This window comes from Leuciscus leuciscus (assembly GCF_965113295.1).
Source record: "Leuciscus leuciscus genome assembly, chromosome: 17".
Taxonomy (NCBI): Eukaryota; Metazoa; Chordata; class Actinopteri; order Cypriniformes; family Leuciscidae; genus Leuciscus; species Leuciscus leuciscus.
Window position 1 is genome coordinate 1,886,675 of NC_138741.1, and position 27,500 is coordinate 1,914,174.

At 42.2% G+C, this 27,500-nt stretch overlaps 1 protein-coding gene across 1 annotated transcript in view; it reads left to right on the top strand.

Moving 5' to 3' along the window:
• Window positions 1-7,698: 7,698 nt before the first annotated feature.
• LOC309478887 (cysteine-rich motor neuron 1 protein-like) overlaps window positions 7,699-27,500 on the top strand; it is a 58,272-nt gene continuing 38,470 nt past the window's right edge. Inside the window, exons 1-3 of the mRNA XM_082142669.1 lie at window positions 7,699-8,234; window positions 14,269-14,430; window positions 14,805-14,966. Of these exons, the coding sequence (XP_081998795.1) occupies window positions 7,934-8,234; window positions 14,269-14,430; window positions 14,805-14,966 (625 nt within the window). The 5' untranslated portion in view covers window positions 7,699-7,933. The remainder of the gene's footprint in view (window positions 8,235-14,268; window positions 14,431-14,804; window positions 14,967-27,500) is intronic.

Below are 27,500 nucleotides of genomic sequence, written 5' to 3' on the forward strand. Positions count from 1 at the left end.
ACAAACCTGATCGTTCACCGAATCAGCGGATCCTCACATCACAGAGAGGAATGTGTGGAACGTTCCCATTAAAGTTATACAAACATTATTTCTGAACGTCCAGTTTTGAACACTTTTTTCTTGGTTATGTGAACGTTCGTAAGTGAACATTCCATTTGATCATTCTTCACACATTATGAGAATGTTAAATTTCAATGTTCTCTGATTTACATTTAAAAAACATTAGATGAACGTCCAACTAAAACGAATTTTGTTGATGAAACTATGTTTTTGTTCTAAGTTAAAGGGTTAAAGACCAGATACTTTGAACGAACGTTCTATTAACGTTGCTAGATGAACGTTTGTTCAGAACTTTGAGAGAATCTTGAGAACGTTCCCTGTTAGCAGGGATGATGCTCAGTTTGGCTGTACGCAGATGTTTTACTATCCTTATACTCAATTTAGTAAGTCATTCAAACCCTCGAGTTAAAACTCGACTCGTGTGATCAGTAGACCATCATTTCTTCTCATATGAATGCATTTCTTAAGAGTGCACACAACACTTTGTTGATGCAAGGCCCCTGAATTTCATTAAAAATGTGTGTGAAGATGCAAAATGGCACGATTCTTACTTTCTTCAGAATAACGTCACTGATGAATCATTCACACTGAGACCAGGAACATGAGTCTTACTGGGAGATGCATGAGAAATGCACTTTTTATGTTTGTTTGTTTTGCATGCAATGCAAGTTTATTTGATTTCGTTTATCAATATCATGGACATTTGATCTTTTTTTCCTGGTTTGGACCAAAATGGACCATAATCTTTTAGTTCCAGTATGCAGAACAAATGCAAAGCGCACAGAACCTGGTGTTTTTCTCCGCATGTCATTACGCTTCGAGGTCTAGATCCTGAAGTGTGTGTAGTTTTCCTCTCCCTGAGAACCGTCACTGCAGAAACAGGAAAACCTCACGTCGCCGGTTCCCATGAAGAGCAGAGATTGATGTGGTGTTTGTTGTGCTGCTGTGTGAATGTTAGGAGGTAGAAAATCACCCGTTTAATGACGATCAGTATCAGGGTCCCATGACACTCTGAACTCGCTGACCCCTGACCTCTGCGCTGCCACATTCTTCAAACACTGATTTAGTCTGTCGCAGAATCTGCCGTCCGCCTTCAACCTGCCAAATGAAGCGTCTCACTGAAGCTTTACAAAACTAAACTTGTTTATGATCTTTATGTTGGAGAGAAATGGCCTTGTGCGTGCATGTGAAGCGTGGCTTTGAGTCGCAGTGATTGTTTGTCTCAGTGTGAGAACGGATGATTTCAAGCTATTTCTGTGTGAGTTTTTCCTGATTGCACAATCTCCTGGCACACATGCCACTGCACTGGGGGGTAAAAGCCTGAAATTTATGGCTGAATGTTTCAAATAAAACTCAGCTCGACAATGAGAAACCACATCACTGCACTGCTTTCATTCAGAGCGCAAATCACAATAATTTACCTGAAGAAATGATGCAAAATGCAGCTTGCATTGCATTTGGTTATGCTCAGAATAGTACCTTATGTTTGCAGTGTGTCAGGCTTGTATGTGCATAAAATAACAAGATAAAATATACATTTGCAATATATAATATGCAATAAGCTTTTGTTCCTTGCTTTTGGATACACTGCAAAAAAACTGCAACCTATAACATGTAGTGATGCACGATATATCAGCCACCATATCGGTATCGGTTCATATATGTCCATTTATAATGTTATCATTATCGGCCTGGGAAGTAAATTTGGCGGATATATTAAAGCTGATAAATAATGTATTATTTCCTTCAGCTGAGACACTGATATCATGTTCAACATGATCATTTTAAATTGTTTGAAATATGATTGAAATCACTTAAGGAAAGTTCAGTGTTCAGTGCAGCGCAAGTCTGTCATATCAGCAACATAAAATCATAATGAGAACGTTATAATGATGAGACTTTTGTTTTTGTAATTAGACTTAAAAAAATTACATACAAAATTTGGATTTAGGTTTATCGGCCAATATATCAGTTATCGGCTTTCAAATATAAAGAATTATCGGTTATCGGCATCGTACAAAATTATTTATAATGTATTATAAATTATTCATTATTGATAGTTTTTGGGACAAAACGAGACTTCTGTTTTTGTAATTAGACTTTAAAAAATGACAAGAAAATTTGGATTTAGATTTACCGATTATCGGTTATCGGCATCAGCTAAAATGTTCATATCGGTGCATATCCCTTCTAACATCCAAATTTAACTGGTTTTATTAAAGTCACAGATATTATTTAACCTCACGGAATAAGCCTCATAAACATCATTTATACCAACAAAACTCATTTTTATGGGGTGGAAATAGCTTTTTAAAATTACAGTTGCAGGTTAGTACATTTTACAGTGAATAACCAAAGCACACTTAATAAAATACTGTATCCCATAATGCAACGTGCTTGTGTGTGTGTGTGTGTGTGTGTGTGTGTGTGTGTGTGTGTGTGTGTGTGTGTGTGTGTGTGTGTGTGTGTGTGTGTGTGTGTGTGTGTGTGTGTGTGTGTGTGTGTGTGTGTGTGTGTGTGTGTGTGTGTGTGTGTGTGTGACCAATGATCTAGTAAGAAAATCTGTGAAAATCGAACTTGATTTGATCAGACTCCCAAATGTTTTCACTCAAAATCGGATTGAAAATGCAAAATGACCACATTTAGTGGCCTTTTTTTTTTTTGAAAATACTTTTTTTCTTGGTTGTCTGAACCTTAAAGGATTAAAGGAACATTCCATTGTATCATTACGTTACTTTTGAATGTTCTCTGAACGTTCTGAAACAAGTAGCAACATTTAAAAAACATCAGACGAACTAAAAAGTTTCCGAAAAAGTTCCATGAATGATGTAAAGTTTAGAGAACATTATTAAAGAGCTTTTGAATGAACGTACTGTAAATGTTCCTGGAAGAACGTTTGCTCATGACTTTGAGAGAACGTACTGAGAACATTCCCTGGGAACCGAACACACACTATAAAACACACTAACTCTGTTTTGTGAATAATCTGCATCTTGTCTCCGTGATATATTGATCTGAGTGTGTGTTTGACTGCAGTAACGTGTGTCGTGATGTGGAGGACGTGCCGCAGGATCTCCAGCTCTCCGGCTCAGATAAGTGAAAGGATTGAGCTATTTGAGTGAGAGTCGAGCAGCACTTCACATCGAGTGCGACACACACACACGTCACTAACATGTCAAAGCTCTTCTCCTGCGCATGTCAAACCTGCAGTTATCTGGAGTGATAGAGTCATCAGTCACACACAGACCACGACCTCTGACCTCTTCTCTGATGATGCTGAGGGTCAAGTTTCCACCTCTGTGTCAAAGGTCACGGGGTCAGAGAGCACAGCAGCCTTCTGTGGAGGAATCACACAGGACAAAGGTCTTCATTATTATAGTTAAGCTCAAACTAAAGAAATGCATTTTACATTTACACATTTCAGTGCTGAAGTCAACCATCACTAGAACCAGCACTCATCAAACCTTGTGTTAAAGGCAACACTTGATCCATTAATACTAACACTTTCTATTCTATTCTATTCTATTTATAAAAAATGAAATAAAAAGTGCATGTGCTGCGTTAGATTAAACTGGGAAGGGTCATAGCACTTGCATATTGTTAGTTTAAGTTGCTTTGGATAAAAGCGTCGGCTAAATGATTAAATGTAAAGTCGAGTGTGTACGTGATTCCTCAAGTCATGTGTCTTCTGTGCTGCTACTTTCCCAGCAAGCAATTCTGCGTTTAAAAGACGTCTAATGTCCATCCAAACACGGCCCAGACGTCTAGGCTAAAACAAGGCAAAGTTTGAGCTGTCAGTGAAGATTTAATACACATGTAACCAGAGGCCAAGAACACATCAATTACACATAACATATCAAAGAAATGAAACTAAACGTCTTGTAATCACTGTTGACTTTGCTTACATGGTGGAATATCATCTCGCAAGTTATTGAGGCAAAAATGACATGTAACCAAATTCAAGGTTATTTTGTCTGGAAGTGTGTTCCTCATAGCCGGACTGCATGGGGTCTATAGTTAACCCAGACGCTGAAATGACGGATAATGCTTGCTGGGTTTCTAAGTGAACAGATGCAGCATTTTCACCTGCTGGATCATAAACCAGGAGAAAGAATCTGAAGATCACAGAGACGAGAGGGAGCGGCTGGACACGCGTGTCTCGACTTGATCCGCTTCTGTGAAGGTGAGACCGAGAAGGACCTCAAAACCTCTGGAACTTTTGAACAGGGTTGGGGAAAGTTACTTGTAAAAGTTTTGCATTACAACTAACTGCGTTACTTAGTTACTTTTTATGAAAAGTAATGCGTTACATTACTTTTGCGTTACTTTATCTCACCTGTGGTGGACTTGCTTGTTTGTTTTTTTAATAACAAATTTCTATTCAAAGTTCACAAGTTCTATTTTTGGCAAATCTTAAGGCCCTTTCACGCCAAAAGTAAAATTAATAAGCCTCAGACTGAAGGAAATGCAGATATACGCATGTACAGTAGAGTACAGTAGAGGTAGAGTACAGTAGAGGTACAGTAGAGTACAGTAGAGTACAGCAGATGTAGAGTACAGTCATGTACAGTAGAGTACAGTAGAGGTAGAGTACAGTAATGTACAGTAGATTACAGTTGCGTACAGTAGAGGTAGAGTACAGTAGAGGTAGAGTACAGTAGAGTACAGTAGAGGTGGAGTACAGTAGAGGTGGAGTACAGTAGTGTACAGTAGAGGTAGAGTACGGTGGTGTGCAGTAGAGGTAGAGTACAGTAACGCACATTAGAGGTAGAGTACAGTAATGTACAGTAGAGGTAGAGTACAGTAACGCACATTAGAGGTAGAGTACAGCAATGCACATTAGAGGTAGAGTACAGTAATGTACAGTAGAGGTAGAGTACAGTAGTGTACAGTAGATGTAGAGTACAGTAGAGTGCTGTAGATGTAGAGTACAGCAGTGTACAGTAGAGTACAGTAGTGCACAGTAGATGTAGAGTACAGTAGAGTACAGTCGAGGTAGAGTACAGCAGTGTACAGTAGAGTACAGTAGTGTACAGTAGATGTAGAGTACAGTATAGTGCAGTAGAGGTAGAGTACAGCAGTGTACAGTAGAGTACAGTAGTGCACAGTAGATGTAGAGTACAGTAGAGTACAGTAGAGGTAGAGTACAGCGGTGTACAGTAGAGTACAGTAGTGAACAGTAGATGTAGAGTACAGTAGTGTACAGTAGATGTAGAGTACAGTAGAGTACAGTAGTGTACAGTAGATGTAGAGTACAGTAGAGTGCAGTGGAGGTAGAGTACAGCAGTGTACAGTAGAGTACAGTAGTGCACAGTAGATGTAGAGTACAGTAGAGTGCAGCAGAGGTAGAGTACAGTAGTGTACAGTAGATGTAGAGTACAGTAGAGTGCAGTAGAGGTAGAGTACAGTAGTGTACAGTAGATGTAGAGTACAGTAGAGTGCAGCAGAGGTAGAGTACAGTAGTGTACAGTAGATGTAGAGTACAGTAGAGGTAGAGTACAGTAGTGTACAGTAGATGTAGAGTACAGTAGAGTGCAGCAGAGGTAGAGTACAGTAGTGTACAGTAGATGTAGAGTACAGTAGAGTGCAGCAGAGGTAGAGTACAGTAGTGTACAGTAGATGTAGAGTACAGTATAGTGCAGTAGAGGTAGAGTACAGTAGTGTACAGTAGATGTAGAGTACAGTAGAGTGCAGCAGAGGTAGAGTACAGTAGTGTACAGTAGATGTAGAGTACAGTATAGTGCAGTAGAGGTAGAGTACAGTAGTGTACAGTAGATGTAGAGTACAGTAGAGTGCAGTAGAGGTAGAGTACAGTAGTGTACAGTAGATGTAGAATACAGTAGAGTACAGTAGAGTGCAGCAGAGGTAGAGTACAGTAGTGTACAGTAGAAGGCGCCACTCAAACAAACATTTCAGCTGCTGTTCTGGATTAAAGAACAATAGGATACAAGAGAAGAAGTTCAACACTCTTATTTCTAAATCTAATCTAAAGTCATATCTGCTTATTCATATGGTTGAATTAGATCATTGAAGGTCAGCAGCAAAGACACTGGTTAATAAAGTGAGACTAAAGTATATTTGTGTAATTTAAAATAGTTAATTATAAAAGTTTTGCATACAATTCTGAGATTGTCTGACATTTTACAGTTTTTATTCATTTTGAGGAATACTGAATGTTTTCGTGCAAGTGAGATGAGTAAATGCACGTTCACATTTAGTCTAGATCTAAAATAACCATCATGTTTACACAGCGCGCGCGCACACACACACACACACACACACACACACACACACACACACACACACACACACACACACACACACACACACACACACACACACACACACACACACACACACACACACACACACACACACCTTCTCACTTTATTTCTCTCAACATGGGGACAGGAGAGCTGTCAGTCAGTAAATGTGAAGAAGTAGCGTTTCCTATTTGAAAAAGTAACTTAGATATGTTGTTGTAAATTGAAAAAGTAATGCGTTACTTTACTCGTTACTTGAAAAAGTAATCTGATTACATAACTCAAGTTACTTGTAATGCGTTTCCCCCAAAACTGTTTTTGAAGGATATAATTCTGTAGAATGATGCATAATTTCAGTTCAGTAAATAAACACTGTGTTCTAAATCAGTTTCAGGCCATAAATCTCAGAAGTAGACTTGTGTCTGAACTCACTATCTTTTCTTCCCTATATAGTGATGTACATCTGAGTGTAATGGATTATTGAAAATTAAAAAGTAGGGCGGGGCTTTGTTCTATGCACCAGTTGTTGATTGGATGTTAAGATGTGGGCGTGGCACTCTCGCAGGGGCGGGGCTAAAGCGCACTTGTTACCAAAGAAAAGATTGACGCTTCACTGGATTAAACATTACAAAATGAAACGTTTGAATTGCTCAGGGTAAAATATATAACATTTAATTCATTTCATGCCTAAACTTACTTTTTTTATTGAAGCTCACTGTTATTTTTGTGAGTATGCTCAAGACTGGATTGTGCATTTACATCAAACTATTTGAGTGAGCATTCACTGAGCACTATCATTTATTTTAAAGAAGAACCTGAAATCTGAAGAGAGCACCAGACCGGATTAACAGTGACTATAATCAACATTAACAAAGAAGAAATGCACATTACAGAGACAGACAGACAGAGGGAGTGAGACGGGAAGGAGGAGTGTGAAGCGATGCATTGACCAAACAGGTCCTACACAGATCAGCAAGAGACATGAATGAATGAATGAATGTATGTATGTATGTATGTATGTATGTTTGTACGTACGTAGGCCTACGTACGTCCCAGTGTTTGTCCAGACAGATTTTACATGAGAAACGGACCTGAACTTTCTCTCACGGAGGAGAGGACATGAAACCAGAACTTTGCGACGAGCCTCATGAATCAGAGGATGTTTTGAAAATAGTCAATTTCGCATTCGCGATGTTCACATCATCATTCCTCTATCTGTGTCCCATGCTTATGTTCCATAGATATGTATAAGAACTGTTGCTTCATTCATTCAGCCATCTGTTCCTTTCGCTGCTTGTGATTGGACGAGCTCCACGGCAATCATCACCAGGGGGCGTGGCTATGATGTCTCTCTCCATGTAACGCGTGTTTGAGACTCAGTTTGAGTGTTAGTGATTCAGTGACAAGGACAGACTCGTCATCGTCATCATCATCAGCTTTACGAACATATTTCACTTACTGGAAACTTTTATCATTCCCAGCGAGGATCGTAACACTGAAAGTGAATAGGAAGTTTGTTGAACATTTCTGGATTTATTTTGGAGTTGCGCATCTGGAGGTTCATGTTTGAGACGTTCGAGACTCTGTAAACTTCACCAAAGCGCGTCACAATGTGTCAAAAGAGTGTGTTGTGCTTTTTGAGTGTGTTTGGGTTCTGCGCTCTGGCGTTCGGGGCTCGTGAATGCGCACCGTGCGCGCTCCGCTCGTGCCCGCTCCTGAGCGCGCTCGGGTGTGGTTCTGGCCGGGTTCTGGCCCGTGACCCGTGCGGGTGCTGTGACCAGTGCTCTAGGCTGGAGCTCGAGCTGTGTGGAGGACCGGACTGGACTCTGGGTTACTGCGGATCCGGACTCACCTGTGCCGCGCGCAATAGAACCGGACCCGCGCTCGTACCTGAGACAGGTGTCTGCAGAGGTCAGTGACGCGCACGAGCTTTCACTTCAACATGACACTGCATGTGTGTAAAGTATATAACACCTCTCATGATGAAGATGATGAAGATGAGGAGGAGTATGGTTGTGGATTTAGATGGAATCAGCGAGAAGTTGTGTTTTTTTGTTGGTAACACTTTACAATAAGGTTCATTAGTTAACATTAATGTATTAACTAACATGAACTAACAGTGAGCAATACATTAGTTACAGTGTTTATTAATATTTGTTAATGTTATAAAAATCCAGCTGTTCGTTGTTTGTTCATGTTAGTTCACAGTGCATTAACTAATGTTAACAAATACAACCTTTGATTTTGATAATGTATTAGTAAATGTTGAAATTAATATTAACCAAGATTAATAAATGCTGTAGAAGTGCAGTTCATTATTAGTTGCCGTTTATTCAAAGTGTTAGCGTTTTTTCCTCTAGTGCATCATGACTGATTGATTGATATGGTTATTGATATTGATTTAGATTTTAGAAGGTAGTTCTGTACTGAGATGGCTGCTGGGACAGTGCCATGGTAAAGTGATTTTAATACCATGGTACTTTGATATGGTTCTGATTGATATGTATACCAGCACGATACTCCAAGATACTTAGAAAAATACCATGCTAAATGTCCAATACCATAGTATTGCCATAGTACCATGTTCAAAATACCATAGTATTGCCATAGTACATGCCTAGAAACAATGGTAGTGCCATAATAGCATGTCCAAATAGTACAGTGTTATTGCCATGGTACTGTACATGTCCAAAAGACCATTACCATAGTACTTTTGGTACTTTTTAGTGAGTGGAGAGACAGTTACTCTTATTTTGATTCCCATTTTACTATGAGGTTTATATGTCCAAATTGTTAGAAAACCAAGAACAAGTTTCTCGGTTTTTATGAAACCATCTTATGTGACACTGATGGACTCGGTGTCCTGGGATTTGATCTATGATGTGATATTAGGCTCTTTTCCAAGAGTTTAGTACGGAAGGGGTCATCATGCCTGACCGGAGCTGGACTTTCTCTGTGTCTAAACTCTTGAATTGCTCCAGACGGCTGAGTGAAAGCAGAAGTGAGTCTGTGGGAATGTTCTGGAGCTCAATTACCCGTCGTCTTCATCTTCCTCCTGTGGGGTCTGGGATTCATCCCAAGGGATCGTGTCCTTGATTAGGCTTTATTTACAAGTGAGTGTTAAGGGTTAATCCCGACCTGGTGTGTATGAATGAGTCTGGCTCATAACAGATGCAGTGATTGAGTGTGTCTCTCAATCCCAAAATCAGCAGCAGGACAGACCAGAACTATTAGAGTAAAAAGCCTGAGAGTAATTTTACTGCCAATTTTAAGTTATTCTGAATGTGGAAGTTTAGGAAGCGCGATCATTAGAAAGAAAAGATGAGCATGTCAAAAAATTGAGGTTAAATAATGATAGTCGTTTTCCAGGCACTGATTAACCAGCATCTCTTTATCATAGTAATACATTATTCATGATTGTCATCGTTAATTAGAATTACCCCCCTCCCCTCCATTAGCAAGGAAATTAATGAGGTTATTTATATGCAGACATGGCTGAAGGCGGAGAGAAGATGTGGAAATGAAAAGAGCTTGTTGAATATTGTATATCAGTCTTTTTTGGGGTCCATCCATTCACACTGTTCTCATGCACTCTGAGCAATACATACTGGCATCTCTAACATCCATAGAACCTTTTAAAGGTTATTTAGAACATGTAAATGTTCTTAACACTAAGAAAAACATTTTTATTTTAAAGAACTGATCACTGAAAGATCCCTGACCCAAAAGAAGATCTTAGATGGCATTGCTGCAAAAAAAAAACTTTCATTTTGAATGTAGATTTCCTTTATGTAGTGTGAGAACATTTGTACTGCATTTATGGAAAATAAAGAATGCTACATTTGCTCAACAAACAAAAACCTGCAAAAATGCTAATTAGCCGCTTCTACATCATCAATACTGCCTGTATAAAATAGGGATGCACAATATATCGGCCACCTTATCGGTATCAACGATATATGTTCATTTATAATGCTATCGTTATTTGCCCGAAACCTGCAAAAATGCTAATTAGCCACATTATATGTGTTGTTACAGACATGTGATGTACATTGTTGTGTAAGTGTTCAAGAAAATGCAATAAAAACAGTATTACAAAAAAAAAAAAAGCTAATTAGATGCGCACTGTTCCACATGATGGTTTTAAATTGCTTGAAATATGATTGAAATCACTTCAAAAAGGAAAATACAGTTAAAGTGCAACATGTGCAGCACAAGTCTGTCATATCGGCTACATTACATTATAAAGAGAACATCATAATTGTGTGTTTGGGATGTGGATTTTAATAGTGAGACTTTTTGTAATCAGGCTCTATAATTTTCAATTATATAAAAATGTGTATTTAGATTTATCGGCCAATATATCGGTTATCGGCTTTCAAATATAAAGAATTATCGGTTATCGTATCGGCCAAAATTTCTGTAGGACTAGAGTCTCCAAACAGAATAATGACTGTTATCTAACAGGTTTCCCAAAACCCTCAGTCCAGTATGAAGCTGTTATTATACATTAACTGTATATTATACAGGTCAGTCACTGTCAGAACGCTGGTTTAGTCTGGACTATCAGTCGTTTTCCTCATCAGTATCACTATCAGCCTGAGCTCAGTCCCTGATGTCCGTGTCTCCTCTCCCGTTCTGAACGCCAAGACAAAACGCCTCCATGTCCTTCAGTTTGTGAGATTAAATATCAGCTTCCCACATTTGACCCGCAACAATTAGAAGAGAAACGACAATACTGAGAAGGACGTAACATGTTTGCAAACTGATTAAACTAGTTATCATGTGGACTTTAGATAGCGGCGCTAGACCAGACTGTTTTTATTACAGACTAGTCTGTGTTTAACAAGTGCGTTTCCCGGGAAATTCCCAGAACTCTTTACACTTACTTCAAATCCCTTTTTGTTGAGGATTATATTGTCCAAGGTGTCAAATAATTATAAATTAGAACATTTCCCATGTTTATGGATCCTGCTGGATGTTCTGGTTTGCTCTGTTAGGAAAGCTTGTGCTGATGAACAGGGCCGGTGTGCTGATCCGTAGACGTGAACAGATGTGCATTGTGGGCGCACGCTACAAAAAGCGTTTGGGGTCGTGTGAAAATATGAAAATATCCTCGCAGGAAGTATTGATATGGAAAAGACGTTGGCGGAGCGGATCATTCCGAGGTGACCGGAAATAATAGGGAAAGTTTTGGCAGGATGGTCTGATCCTGGTTTGAAAAGCCTGTTTGTGATGGCGATGTCTGTGTGAGAACAACCGCCATGTGGTTTTCCACAAACGGGACGCTTCTGTGCCAAATGCACCAATATCTGGCCGTTCGCTTTCAGTACTCAGTCATGTCTAAGAATGTGCGTACTGTACTAACCAGGACTGGCCTCATAATGCATCAAACAACACTTATCTCTATTGTTTCTCCAGCATTGAGATCAGTGGGAGAGCAAATACTTCAAAAACTTCAAAGTGTTGTGCTTTAGGAAGCCGTTCCAGCATCTCAGCGTCCACATAATCTCTCACTGTAGGACTAATATGAGTCTGTTTTTATATTTCATCTCAGGAACTGTAGAATAGAAGCACATCTCTCCCAGCAAACAGGGAACGTTCTGTCAAAGTTATGAACTAATGTTCTTCCAGTAATATTTATCTGCCATGCACGTACACACTGTAAAGCTTCAGGAGTGACACATTTAGATTCACTCCTGAAACTGTGATGATTGACATCGTGTTTGGTGTCCGCTATTCTGACCAGAGACTCGTTGTGTTGAAGCACAGTCGACTTTCACATTCACATGTCCACTTATTATAGCATTTTTAGGCTTGTTGTTTAATCTTGGCTCATAAAGCAATGGAGTTTACGGAGTTATTAAAGTGAGCAGGTGCAGGTCGTGATATTTTGGTCTTATTTTCAACATAAAGCATTTGGATTTATTTCGGATTTACTGTAGGCTTATTCTTGGTCGCTGTTTTTATAGCAAGATCTGGCAACATGCGTGTAAACCTCACTCCCCTGATCTCAAGGCATGCTGGCAACTGATGCTAGAGACTGCAATTTGTACCTGTAGTCATTATCCCTTAAAACTCATCTCTGATCACCAGAATGACATATCTAAAAGTTTTTTCCTTGGAAAAAAAATGTTCTTCATGCCTTTGAATATCTTGACTGTAACTCGACACCCTTGCCTCATTTAGCATGCGTGGTTCTATGAATATGCAAATGAGCCCCGCCTCCACTCACTCACTCAGCTCAGAGATCCACTAGTTGACGATCACACGTTGATCTGATTGGTTACAAGGTAGTTTGTGACGTCAGAAACACCAGCGATTTCAAAGCGTGTTTTTGAGACTGTCTTTGGTTCACTGCAGTTTTAAGGAGGAAATACTCAGCAATGCTGTCGACTTAGGAATTTACACATGGTTTGTCTTAAAGCGTATTAAAAACACCACATACACACATAAACAACATTAAAAGCGTGTTTTTCACCACAGGGGGACTTTAAAGCGTTGCTACTTTGTTTCAGAATGTTCATTCAAATGTAACAGTGTTTATAGAATGATAAAAAGGAATGTTCGCATAACCAAGAAAAAAAACGCTTTGACCTTTTGAACGTTCCGAGAACATTCAGGAAAAAGGGGATGTTGGGACATTGGTAGAACACATTTTTGTGAGCTGGGCTGTTACGTGTCCTGAACAGTTTCTTCTGGTTTGTTTGGTGGGTTTGTGAGCCAAGCCCCAGGAGAGCATCACGGGGGACATTAGGAGCCGTCGAAGCCGGTTTGTCTTTGTTTATTCACATGTGGCGGGCTGGGGGGTCTTCAGGAGAACCTGCGGGAGCCGAGGGGTTCTGCATCTGACGTCCATGCTCCACACTTATTTAACACACATGCGGCTGGAAGAGGAAAACACACAGATGCATGTGAAGGGCAATGAGAGGCAGAAAGACTCAAGCTGTTTCTAGTGTATAAATGAGGTAATCTTTTAGAGTTCTCATTTATGTTTCAGTCAAGTGTCAGTTTTGTTCTCAGGGAGATTTATTTCAGTCTCCATCTCGTTGCTGTCTAGGAGAAGCGTTTGAGACATTAAAGAGATCTTCCAGACATGCCGATCTTCATGTGTCGGTCAAAAATGACCCAAATATATTGTTTATTTCAATTAAATTAATATACTATATTTTAGTTCGATAATGTTTTTTATTTCATATTTTGTATTTTTAGGGGGTTTTATGGTACTAAATTATATTTATGCTGTATTTATAATCCATTCATTCACTTTTTGAGCATAGGTCTGAAAATGTAATTTCCTGTTGCCTGTTTCCTTAAACTGTTGCTCTAAAGCATTCAAGGTTTACCACAGACTTCAGTTTGATCTCTTTTCCAAGACTGAAGATTGCTGATTATTGAAGATTATTGAAGACAGATTATTGCTGAAGTGAAAAAAGTTTTAAAAAGTGAACTTAAAAACTTTAAAAAAACTTTAAAAACATACAGAATTTTACGTTTATTGTTATGAAAAATGAAATCTATATTTTCAAAAACATGTTTTACTCTAAAACTGTAAGAAAATCAAAGCCATAAATCTAATTAAGTTGTGTTCAAAATTTGAGCCTGGTACAGTATCTCAAAAAATTTGCTTTCAGTGAGAGTGTGTTTGGCTGCAGTACCAAACGCTTCCACTAGAGGAAATTCGTCTCACATTCATTTCCAATGCGCTCATTTTAGACCGCGAGGAGCTCAAGTGGGACTATTTTTTTTTTTCAGGACCATTTAACCTTTTTTTTCATGTTCACATAGCAAGTGGCAAAATCTTTACCAAGTTTCGTACCATTCCGATGGAAATGTTTTTTTATAAAAATGTTTTCAGAGTGTCTCATTTTGGTGCCATTCATTGGAGCGTAAGCAAACAAATCTCACACCAGCCCGATAAATGAGCTTGTCTTCTTCTCTACAGTGATACCCGGCGCGACGGACTCAGACGAGGAGGACGAGCGCTGCCCCCTGGTGGCCGGATGTGATCGCGTCGACGGACGGTGTGTGTGTGAGTCCAAACACTCCTGCATCAGAACCTACAGCTATCCCGACAGAGACGCCTGTGTGCATGCTGGGAAAACAGGTATGGACCTTGACAAAAACATATTATAAATAGTGCTGATAGATAGAACCACAGATAAAGTATTTTTACGTGTGCAAAATAAAATAAAAATTTCAGATTGGAACACGTCCCAAAGTTTCTGCTCACGAAGAAGAACGTGCATTACGTTCTCTTAGCGAACAGCTCTTCTGGGACGTGTTTTAACAGGTTTATGCATGATATATCTTTAAATAAACCGTCATGTCACATCGTTTACGTTCAGCATAAAGCTACATTTATTTAAATTTCATTGAACCAAGTTTACATTAGGGTAAGACGCAATTTCTATGGCACATTAATCATGGTGTATTAATCATCGGTAGCCTGTGTTTGACCTGAAGCTCTCTGTCTCTCAGGGTCTCGCCGGCACGAACACAGACACAGGTTTGTGGGCCCCGTGAACCCGGAGTGTGTGTTTTCTGGCTGTAATCTGACGGTCGACGGATGTGTGTGTGCGTCTCAGAGCTGCTACGATCACTTCACGTACGTCAACCGCAGTCAGTGCCAGCGGGCGGCAGGTAACGCAACATTTCCAGTGCATTAACTCTCAACTAAACATTTGAGACGGGACATTTGTGTGTGTGTGTGTTACAGGAGTGTGCAAAGGTTTTAGGATTTGTGCATCTATTATGTTATTTTTAAGACTCCTAGTGTTGTTTTGGCGTCTCCTACAACAGGTTCACATGCATCCAAGATCAAAAACACTTTAATTCTCTCATAATCTCCACTGCAGAATCAGCTCTTTTCTCTCAGTGTCTGAAACGCTTCGATCGAAGATTCAGTCTCTCTAAGCTCCGCCTCTCTCAGAGCTGCTCTGCTCTGATTGGTCGGAAACCAAACGCTCATTATCATATCTGAATCTCAGCTCTTGATCACAGTGATACAAACAGTAACGATGGCGTGAGTTTTACCGTATCAATCTCAGAAAACAGCGTCTTCTCCACATGATCAACACGAACCAAACTCTTCCAATCTCAGATACACTACAGTGTTTGAGGGCGGGGCCAAGAGACGCTGCTCAGCCAATCAAGAGCACAGGCTGGCATTATGCAAATGAGTTACAAACCTACAGCAGGAAGTGAGACTGAATTACTGACGACTCGTTTCAGTTCAGAATCACTTCTTACTTTTAGGAGACAAAATCTCCATTTATCTTTGAAACTTCGCAGAGCTTTTACACTCACGAACAGCTTTATTACACACTACATGTTGTGCATTAATGAAGCCAACAGCATAAACCAACAATAAACTGGTTTGCTGGCTGGAAGATGGTTATTACTAGATGGCATCTGCAGACTTTTGATCACATTTACTGTGGGGAAAAACTGGATTAAATATGATCAAATGTGTTAATAAGACCTGTGTGTACTACACTCTTATTGGTCGCTGAACGCATCATCAGATTAGACTGAATATTTTATAAACACACAAGCAAGTAGAGGCAGAAGATGTGTAAAACTGTGAATGATGCATCTTTAAAGTCGGCATGAAACAGAAGTTGCACTGATCTTTTCTCCTCTATTGTGTCGTATATCCGAGAGAAACGCTTCAGGAACAAGAACAAATGTGGGCGGGGCTTGATTGTGTCTGTGTGGAATTGATTGGATGGTTGTGGTTTGCTATTGGCTGATCTCATGTGAGTGACAGGTTGCCCCGCCCACATCATCAGAGAAGAGAAGAAATGCTGCAAGAGGAACTGATTCTGATTCAAGATTATTAACACAATAATGATGTGCACCTATAAATCATTTACAATAAACACCGTAATATTCCATAAATAAACAATGCATTTTTTCTGCATGCATCATTTTTGTGCGGAAACAAATAATACTGTGGATAATAATTTTATAGAAGCTTTAAGCCACTGTAGGTCATGATAGTGATTTTTACCATGGTTTTACCTGATGTATATTTTTACCATGGTAAAATCTCTATATTGCACTATAAACATAATTACTGTATTTTTTTATCATATAAATGAGCAGGAGAGACGCTCAAAATCATTTGAACAGTTGCGAACACACATTCATTATTCAGAATCAAAACTTTGAATAGCATTTCTAAAGTTTCGTGTAAGAAAGCTCTCAGTTTATGACATTCGGGAGATGTTTTAATAATCATATCTCATGCACCCGAGATATGAGACGTTCCTGATTCACTGTTTATAACTTCAGTTCAGTGTCATTTAATGCATGTTGGGTTTATTTAATGAGCTTTACTTTAGGACTGTAGTTTTATTCTCTCGACACCTGATTATTCCTGTGCGTCGAGATACTCTCATGGTTTATGATAATCAAAGTGAAGCTGTTAACATTAACCTGGAAAGGAGTTATAATAGATGTTGTAGATCCGTTTCTCTGAATGAAGAGGAGAAGTTAGATTTGGCTTGTTATTCTCAGTGTTTGTAAAAGGCTAGAAATATTGTTTAACTTCACAAACGGTCTCAGTGGATTAATCTCTTCATACTGTAACTGTGAATGTGTCCAGCGTACAGTAAACAAGACTTCTTTGGTTCAGAGACGCCCCTTCCAGCAGCCAAACACTGAGCTGTGTGTGTGTGTGTGTGTGTGTGTGTGTGTGTGCGATTTACTCAAGCGCACATCTGTGGATCATTAGCTTGTTTGCAGTGGGATGTGTGTGTCTGTTTGTTATCAACGCTTCAGTGTGTAGCTTATATAACACACTCGTCCCTGAAAACCAGGTTTCTCCACATACGGCACATTGATCAGGACTGCTAGTCGAGAGGCGAATCGCAGATGTACATATGGCACATTGATCAGGACTGCTAGTCGAGAGGCGAATCGCAGATGTACATATGGCACATTGATCAGGACTGCTAGTCGAGAGGCGAATCGGCACATTGATCAGGACTGCTAGTCAAGAGGCGAATCACAGATGTACATACGGTGCACATTGATCAGGACTGCTAGTCGAGAGGCGAATCACAGATGTACATACGGTGCACATTGATCAGGACTGCTAGTCGAGAGGCGAATCGCAGATGTACATATGGCACATTGATCAGGACTGCTAGTCGAGAGGCGAATCGCAGATGTACATATGGCACATTGATCAGGACTGCTAGTCGAGAGGCGAATCGGCACATTGATCAGGACTGCTAGTCAAGAGGCGAATCGCAGATGTACATATGGCACATTGATCAGGACTGCTAGTCGAGAGGCGAATCGGCACATTGATCAGGACTGCTAGTCGAGAGGCGAATCGCAGATGTACATATGGCACATTGATCAGGACTGCTAGTCGAGAGGCGAATCACAGATTATAATAATAATTATAATAATTCGTTACATTTATATAGCGCTTTTTCTGAGACCTCAAAGCGCTTTACATAGATGGGGGAATCTCCTCAACCACCACCAATGTGCAGCATCCACTTGGATGATGCGACGGCAGCCATATTGCGCCAGAACGCCCACCACACACCAGCTTACTGGTGGAGAGGAGACAGTGATGAAGCCAATCAGTATATGAGGATGATTAGGAGGCCATGATGGACAGAGGCCAAGGGGCAAATTTGGCCAGGATGCCGGGGTTACACCCCTACTCTTTTTCGAAGGACATCCTGGGATTTTTAATGACCACAGAGAGTCAGGACCTCGGTTTAACGTCTCATCCGAAGGACGGTGCTCTTTTTGGCAGTATAGTGTCCCCGTCACTATACTGGGGCATTAGGACCCACTCAGACCACAGGTTGAGCACCCCCTGCTGGCCTCACTAACACCTCTACCAGATGTACATACGGTGCACATTGATCAGGACTGCTAGTCGAGAGGCGAATCGCAGATGTACATATGGCACATTGATCAGGACTGCTAGTCGAGAGCCGAATCGGCACATTGATCAGGACTGCTAGTCGAGAGGTGAATCACAGATATACATATGGCACATTGATCAGGACTGCTAGTCGAGTGGCGAATCGCAGATGTACATATGGCACATTGATCAGGACTGCTAGTCGAGAGGCGAATCGGCACATTGATCAGGACTGCTAGTCGAGAGGCGAATCGCAGATGTACATATGGCACATTGATCAGGACTGCTAGTCGAGAGGCGAATCGCAGATGTACATATGGCACATTGATCAGGACTGCTAGTCGAGAGGCGAATCGCAGATGTACATATGGCACATTGATCAGGACTGCTAGTCGAGAGGCGAATCGCAGATGTACATACAGTGCACATTGATCAGGACTGCTAGTCGAGAGGCGAATCGCAGATGTACATATGGCACATTGATCAGGACTGCTAGTCGAGAGGCGAATCGCAGATGTACATACGGTGCACATTGATCAGGACTGCTAGTCGAGAGGCGAATCGCAGATGTACATACGGTGCACATTGATCAGGACTGCTAGTCGAGAGGCGAATCGCAGATGTACATACGGTGCACATTGATCAGGACTGCTAGTCGAGAGGCGAATCGCAGATGTACATATGGCACATTGATCAGGACTGCTAGTCGAGAGGCGAATCGGCACATTGATCAGGACTGCTAGTCGAGAGGCGAATCACAGATGTACATATGGCACATTGATCAGGACTGCTAGTCGAGAGGCGAATCGGCACATTGATCAGGACTGCTAGTCGAGAGGCGAATCGCAGATGTACATATGGCACATTGATCAGGACTGCTAGTCGAGAGGTGAATCGCAGATGTACATACGGTGCACATTGATCAGGACTGCTAGTCGAGGGGCGAAACGCAGATGTACATATGGCACATTGATCAGGACTGCTAGTCGAGAGGCGAATCGGCACATTGATCAGGACTGCTAGTCGAGAGGCGAATCACAGATATACATATGGCACATTGATCAGGACTGCTAGTCGAGAGGCGAATCGCAGATGTACATATGGCACATTGATCAGGACTGCTAGTCGAGAGGCGAATCGCAGATGTACATATGGCACATTGATCAGGACTGCTAGTCGAGAGGCGAATCGCAGATGTACATATGGCACATTGATCAGGACTGCTAGTCGAGAGGCGAATCACAGATGTACAACATCTATTAACACTTGTGCATCAATTACAAAAAGTTACACATCAGTCCATAGTGGACAAAAAGGAGAACAGACAAAATAATGTTTCCAAAATCATATCAGTGGTTCATCAAGTCGTAACAGGGTGAACGGCACTTCTGTATCTCCCTATATCTGCTATAACTGCACTATGCTAGTTTGCCAAACCGGGTGGCGTTTCTGTAGTTCGAATGAGACATAAGAAACTACAAATTTGACTTGCTTTACGGCAAGCGTTACAATGGTCATTATTTAGTTTTTCTTCGTTTCTGATGTCGCAATACATCATACTTTCATAAAATCATGCAACATACTCTACCTTGTCTGTGGACATCGTTCATTCCAAAGCCGGCGCTGGATAAACGGCGAGCGTGCGACGGGAGGCTGCGATTGGCTAAATGATTTACGACAGCGGTAATGGACAATTCCGCTTCCAACCTGTAGGGGGACCGAAGAGGAAACGTTCCTTAGTGTTGCTTTAAGTTTGGTCGAATTTTAAAGAAGACCCTTGGCAGATTATTGCTAAAGTAAAACAATTGTAAAAAAGTACAACCAAAAAAAGGTTATATAGGTTTAAGTTTATGAAAATGATTTATGAACATTATTTTATATAAAATGCATATTTAATGAAACATATTGAACTTTAAAACAGCTAGAAAATCAAAGTCATAAATCTATATAACTCATGTTCCAAATTTGAGGTTGATATCTCAGAAAATGAGCTTTCAGTGTGTGTGTGTGTGTGTGTGTGTGTGTGTGTGTGTGTGTGTGTGTGTGTGTGTGTGTGTGTGTGTGTGTGTGTGTGTGTGTGTGTGTGTGTGTGTGTGTGTGTGTGTGTGTGTGTGTGTGTGTGTGTGTGTGTGTGTGTGTGTGGGGGCGCAGTTCCAGATTTCTCCATTAGAGGCAGCAAAACTCCACTGGACACACACAGGTTTGATTTGTTATTTGCAGTTTAGTTTTTCTCTCAAATATTACAAGCACACACACGCACACACATATTTAGTTTTATTACACACATACAAATCACAATCTGACATCCATACCAACACACCCACACAATTATCATTGCATAATTTATCCAGTTGGCTCTATAATATGCAGAAGCAGAAAACAGGAATAAAGTGAGTGTTTCCTTTATAGGCCAAACCTGAGAAAACGGCACCATCTGGTAAAATTTTTAAAAAATGTAACATTTTAAAGCCTTGCCAACAGAATGAAAGCCTATTAACAAAGATTGCATCATTTTATAATGAAATGGCCCTGGGGTTAGAAAACAGCTGTTTTATATTGGAATAATATTTCACTGTTTTTACTGTATTTTTGATCCAATAAATGCAGGTTTGAAGAGTTGAAGAGACTTTTTCAAAAACATTATAAAATCGTTCCAAACCCAAACCTTTGAACTGTAGTGTATTTAAAAAAAAATGTAAAAAAAAATATTATTGATTATTATATTATATATTTTTTGTTGTTGTAATGGAAAAATCCAAATGACTGTTCCTACTTTGTCTTCATAATGTGTAACCAATAAAAAAGTGTTAATAAAGAATGCATCATCTCGAGAGCATCTCAGACTAGCAGAAGTGTGTGTGTGTCCTCCAGTCTCCTGCTAATATGTGCTGAGGTGTAAAGCTGAAGCTCTCGTGACGTCGAGCGTCTCAGACTAGCAGAAGTGTGTGTGTCCTCCAGTCTTCTGCTAATATGTGCTGAGGTGTAAAGCTGAAGCTCTCGTGACGTCGAGCGTCTCAGACTAGCAGAAGTGTGTGTGTCCTCCAGTCTCCTGCTAATATGTGCTGAGGTGTAAAAGCTGAAGCTCTCGTAACGTCGAGTGTCTCAGACTAGCAGAAGTGTGTGTGTCCTCCAGTCTCCTGCTAATATGTGCTGAGGTGTAAAAGCTGAAGCTCTCGTGACGTCGAGTGTCTCAGACTAGCAGAAGTGTGTGTGTCCTCCAGTGCTGAGATGTGACGTCGAGCGTCTCAGACTAGCAGAAGTGTGTGTGTCCTCCAGTGCTGAGATGTGACGTCGAGCGTCTCAGACTAGCAGAAGTGTGTGTGTCCTCCAGTGCTGAGATGTGACGTCGAGCGGCGGAGACTAGCAAAAGTGTGTGTGTCCTCCAGTGCTGAGATGTGACGTCGAGCGGTGGAGACTAGCAGAAGTGTGTGTGTCCTCCAGTGCTGAGGTGTGACGTCGAGCGGCGGAGACTAGCAGAAGTGTGTGTGTCCTCCAGTGCTGAGATGTGACGTCGAGCGGCGGAGACTAGCAGAAGTGTGTGTGTCCTCCAGTGCTGAGGTGTGACGTCGAGCGGTGGAGACTAACAGAAGTGTGTGTGTCCTCCAGTGCTGAGATGTGACGTCGAGCGGCGGAGACTAGCAGAAGTGTGTGTGTCCTCCAGTGCTGAGATGTGACGTCGAGCGGTGGAGACTAGCAGAAGTGTGTGTGTCCTCCAGTGCTGAGATGTGACGTCGAGCGGCGGAGACTAGCAGAAGTGTGTGTGTCCTCCAGTGCTGAGGTGTGACGTCGAGCGGTGGAGACTAGCAGAAGTGTGTGTGTCCTCCAGTGCTGAGATGTGACGTCGAGCGTCTCAGACTAGCAGAAGTGTGTGTGTCCTCCAGTGCTGAGATGTGACGTCGAGCGTCTCAGACTAGCAGAAGTGTGTGTGTCCTCCAGTGCTGAGGTGTGACGTCGAGCGGTGGAGACTAGCAGAAGTGTGTGTGTCCTCCAGTGCTGAGATGTGACGTCGAGCGACTCACACTAGCAGAAGTGTGTGTGTCCTCCAGTACTGAGATGTGACGTCGAGCGGCGCAGACTAGCAGAAGTGTGTGTGTCGTGTGACGTCGAGCGGTGGAGACTAGCAGAAGTGTGTGTGTCCTCCAGTGCTGAGGTGTGACGTCGAGCGGTGGAGACTAGAAGAAGTGTTCGTGTCCTCCAGTGCTGAGATGTGACGTCGAGCGGCGGAGACTAGCAGAAGTGTGTGTGTCCTCCAGTGCTGAGATGTGACGTCGAGCGGTGGAGACTAGCAGAAGTGTGTGTGTCCTCCAGTGCTGAGGTGTGACGTCGAGCGGTGGAGACTAGCAGAAGTGTGTGTGTCCTCCAGTGCTGAGATGTGACGTCGAGCGGTGGAGACTAGCAGAAGTGTGTGTGTCCTCCAGTGCTGAGATGTGACGTCGAGCGGTGGAGACTAGCAGAAGTGTGTGTGTCCTCCAGTGCGAGAGATGTGACGTCGAGCGGTGGAGACTAGCAGAAGTGTGTGTGTCCTCCAGTGCTGGGGTGTGACGTCGAGCGGCGGAGACTAGCAGAAGTGTGTGTGTCCTCCAGTGCTGAGATGTGACGTCGAGCAACTCAGACTAGCAGAAGTGTGTGTGTCCTCCAGTGCTGAGATGTGACGTCGAGCGTCTCAGACTAGCAGAAGTGTGTGTGTCCTCCAGTGCTGAGGTGTGACGTCGAGCGGTGGAGACTAGCAGAAGTGTGTGTGTCCTCCAGTGCTGAGATGTGACGTCGAGCGGTGGAGACTAGCAGAAGTTTGTGTGTCCTCCAGTGCTGAGATGTGACGTCGAGCAACTCAGACTAGCAGAAGTGTGTGTGTCCTCCAGTGCTGAGATGTGACGTCGAGCGTCTCAGACTAGCAGAAGTGTGTGTGTCCTCCAGTGCTGAGATGTGACGTCGAGCGGCGGAGACTAGCAGAAGTGTGTGTGTCGTGTGACGTCGAGCGGTGGAGACTAGCAGAAGTGTGTGTGTCGTGTGACGTCGAGCGGTGGAGACTAGCAGAAGTGTGTGTGTCCTCCAGTGCTGAGGTGTGACGTCGAGCGGTGGAGACTAGCAGAAGTGTGTGTGTCCTCCAGTGCTGAGATGTGACGTCGAGCGGCGGAGACTAGCAGAAGTGTGTGTGTCCTCCAGTGCTGAGATGTGACGTCGAGCGGTGGAGACTAGCAGAAGTGTGTGTGTCCTCCAGTGCTGAGGTGTGACGTCGAGCGGTGGAGACTAGCAGAAGTGTGTGTGTCCTCCAGTGCTGAGATGTCACGTCGAGCGGTGGAGACTAGCAGAAGTGTGTGTGTCCTCCAGTGCTGAGATGTGACGTCGAGCGACTCACACTAGCAGAAGTGTGTGTGTCCTCCAGTACTGAGATGTGACGTCGAGCGGTGGAGACTAGCAGAAGTGTGTGTGTCCTCCAGTGCTGAGATGTGACGTCAAGCGACTCAGACTAGCAGAAGTGTGTGTGTCCTCCAGTGCTGAGATGTGACATCGAGCGGTGGAGACTAGCAGAAGTGTGTGTGTCCTCCAGTGCTGAGATGTGACGTTGAGCGTCTCAGACTAGCAGAAGTGTGTGTGTCCTCCAGTGCTGAGGTGTGACGTCGAGCGGTGGAGACTAGCAGAAGTGTGTGTGTCCTCCAGTGCTGAGATGTGACGTCGAGCGGCGGAGACTAGCAGAAGTGTGTGTGTCCTCCAGTGCTGGGGTGTGACGTCGAGCGGCGGAGACTAGCAGAAGTGTGTGTGTCCTCCAGTGCTGGGTTGTGACGTCGAGCGGTGGAGACTAGCAGAAGTGTGTGTGTCCTCCAGTGCTGAGATGTGACGTCGAGCGGTGGAGACTAGCAGAAGTGTGTGTGTCCTCCAGTGCTGAGATGTGACGTCGAGCGGCGGAGACTAGCAGAAGTGTGTGTGTCCTCCAGTGCTGGGGTGTGACGTCGAGCGGCGGAGACTAGCAGAAGTGTGTGTGTCCTCCAGTGCTGAGATGTGACGTCGAGCAACTCAGACTAGCAGAAGTGTGTGTGTCCTCCAGTGCTGAGATGTGACGTCGAGCGTCTCAGACTAGCAGAAGTGTGTGTGTCCTCCAGTGCTGGGGTGTGACGTCGAGCGGCGGAGACTAGCAGAAGTGTGTGTGTCCTCCAGTGCTGAGATGTGACGTCGAGCAACTCAGACTAGCAGAAGTGTGTGTGTCCTCCAGTGCTGAGATGTGACGTCGAGCGTCTCAGACTAGCAGAAGTGTGTGTGTCCTCCAGTGCTGAGGTGTGACGTCGAGCAACTCAGACTAGCAGAAGTGTGTGTGTCCTCCAGTGCTGAGATGTGACGTCGAGCGTCTCAGACTAGCAGAAGTGTGTGTGTCCTCCAGTGCTGAGATGTGACGTCGAGCTACTCAGACTAGCAGAAGTGTGTGTGTCCTCCAGTGCTGGGGTGTGACGTCGAGCGTCTCAGACTAGCAGAAGTGTGTGTGTCCTCCAGTGCTGAGATGTGACGTCGAGCTACTCAGACTAGCAGAAGTGTGTGTGTCCTCCAGTGCTGAGATGTGACGTCGAGCGTCTCAGACTAGCAGAAGTGTGTGTGTCCTCCAGTGCTGAGATGTGACGTCGAGCGTCTCAGACTAGCAGAAGTGTGTGTGTCCTCCAGTGCTGAGGTGTGACGTCGAGCGGTGGAGACTAGCAGAAGTGTGTGTGTCCTCCAGTGCTGAGATGTGACGTCGAGCAACTCAGACTAGCAGAAGTGTGTGTGTCCTCCAGTGCTGAGATGTGACGTCGAGCGTCTCAGACTAGCAGAAGTGTGTGTGTCCTCCAGTGCTGAGATGTGACGTCGAGCGGCGGAGACTAGCAGAAGTGTGTGTGTCGTGTGACGTCGAGCGGTGGAGACTAGCAGAAGTGTGTGTGTCCTCCAGTGCTGAGATGTGACGTCGAGCGGCGGAGACTAGCAGAAGTGTGTGTGTCGTGTGACGTCGAGCGGTGGAGACTAGCAGAAGTGTGTGTGTCCTCCAGTGCTGAGGTGTGACGTCGAGCGGTGGAGACTAGCAGAAGTGTGTGTGTCCTCCAGTGCTGAGGTGTGACGTCGAGCGACTCACACTAGCAGAAGTGTGTGTGTCCTCCAGTGCTGAGATGTGACGTCGAGCGGTGGAGACTAGCAGAAGTGTGTGTGTCGTGTGACGTCGAGCGGTGGAGACTAGCAGAAGTGTGTGTGTCGTGTGACGTCGAGCGGTGGAGACTAGCAGAAGTGTGTGTGTCCTCCAGTGCTGAGGTGTGACGTCGAGCGGTGGAGACTAGCAGAAGTGTGTGTGTCGTGTGACGTCGAGCGGTGGAGACTCGCAGAAGTGTGTGTGTCGTGTGACGTCGAGCGGCGGAGACTAGCAGAAGTGTGTGTGTCCTCCAGTGCTGAGGTGTGACGTCGAGCGGTGGAGAATAGCAGAAGTGTGTGTGTCGTGTGACGTCGAGCGGTGGAGACTAGCAGAAGTGTGTGTGTCGTGTGACATCGAGCGGTGGAGACTAGCAGAAGTGTGTGTGTCGTGTGACGTCGAGCGGTGGAGACTAGCAGAAGTGTGTGTGTCCTCCAGTGCTGAGGTGTGACGTCGAGCGGTGGAGAATAGCAGAAGTGTATGTGTCGTGTGACGTCGAGCGGTGGAGACTAGCAGAAGTGTGTGTGTCGTGTGACATCGAGCGGTGGAGACTAGCAGAAGTGTGTGTGTCGTGTGACGTCGAGCGGTGGAGAGTTGGATTCGCTCCTGTTAATGAAATCATTATTAAACCAGTGCCATAAATAGCATCATAGTGTCGCTGCACATCAGACTTCTTCATTAGTTCTTTGTGTTTGAGCAGACGACACGTAAAAACACACACACACATGTGAAGGACAGAGTGTGTGTGTGTGTGTGTGTGTGTGTGTGTGTGTGTGTGTGTGTGTGTGTAGTGAAATTTGACCCCAGAATTGAGCTAAATTTGACACAACCTTAGTTTAGAGACATTTTGGGAGGTCCTCTATTAGAAAAGTAATTTATATGAAAAATAGAGCTTCCAAATTGAAGCGCATGATATTAGGACTTTACGATTAATCGGAATAAAAACGAAATCGTGTTATGGCTGAGTGCGAATATCAAAGGCTGATTTAATGTATAAATATATGTGTGTTTCAGAGTGAAGCGCGACAATGTGTTGTTGTTATCATTATCATTATCATTATTATTATTGTTATTATTATATTTTTCTTAAGTACTCTATTAAAAAATAAAAAGAATAAAGTATAAAAATATATATAATACTAATAGTAATATTTTTTTCATTACTATTATTTTAGTAATCATAATAAAATAATAATTATGATAATAATAATTATTATTATATAGTAATAATTAAAAAATGTTTGGCCTCATTATTTTTATTATTATTGTTTTTTATACTTTATTAAAAAATAAAAATAATAAAGTATAAATATATTATAATAATAATAATAATAATAATTGTTATTTCTTTTTTTATTGTTTTTGTTTTTAGTAATCATAAAATAATAACTATAATAGTTGCAAATATTGTAGAATAATAACAATAATAATAATAATAATAATATTATATAGTAATAATTACAAAAACTTTGGCCAAATTGTTGTTGTTATTATTATTATTATTGTTATTATATTTTTCTTAAATACTCTATAAAACATTAAGATAGAAATATTAATAATAATACCAATTATTATAAAAAGAAAATATTATATATAGTAATATTAATATATAATCACAACATTTCTGGCTAAATTGTGCAGCGCTACAAATAAGCACTACAAACCTGGAGCTTTTCTTCACACATACAGTATATGTGAGTATTTACTGGGAAAAGATCATTCTGATATATTGTGAATCATTGGATAGACAGAAAGTGTGTTTGGAAGACGGCCACAGACAGGCTTATCGTGAACGAGATTCTCTCTGGAAAAACACACAGTTGTTTATATTTTCATAGCAGAAACTTGTCATTGGATCAAATCAAGGACACGATATGAACCTGTCCCATATAAGATGGGTGCCAAAAATATAATTCAATGCTTTGTCGTTCTCTCGCAAAACTGCGTTCTTCTGAGAAACTTTGTTTGCTTGCATACAGTACTGGAAATTATTATTAAATACTCAATTTTACAGTGAAATATTAAAATTATTATTATTATTATATATTCATATTAGTAATTTTCTAAATTGGTTTAATATTTTTAAGTAAAAATAATAATACAAATTAAACGAATACCTAATTATAATCATAATAATAAT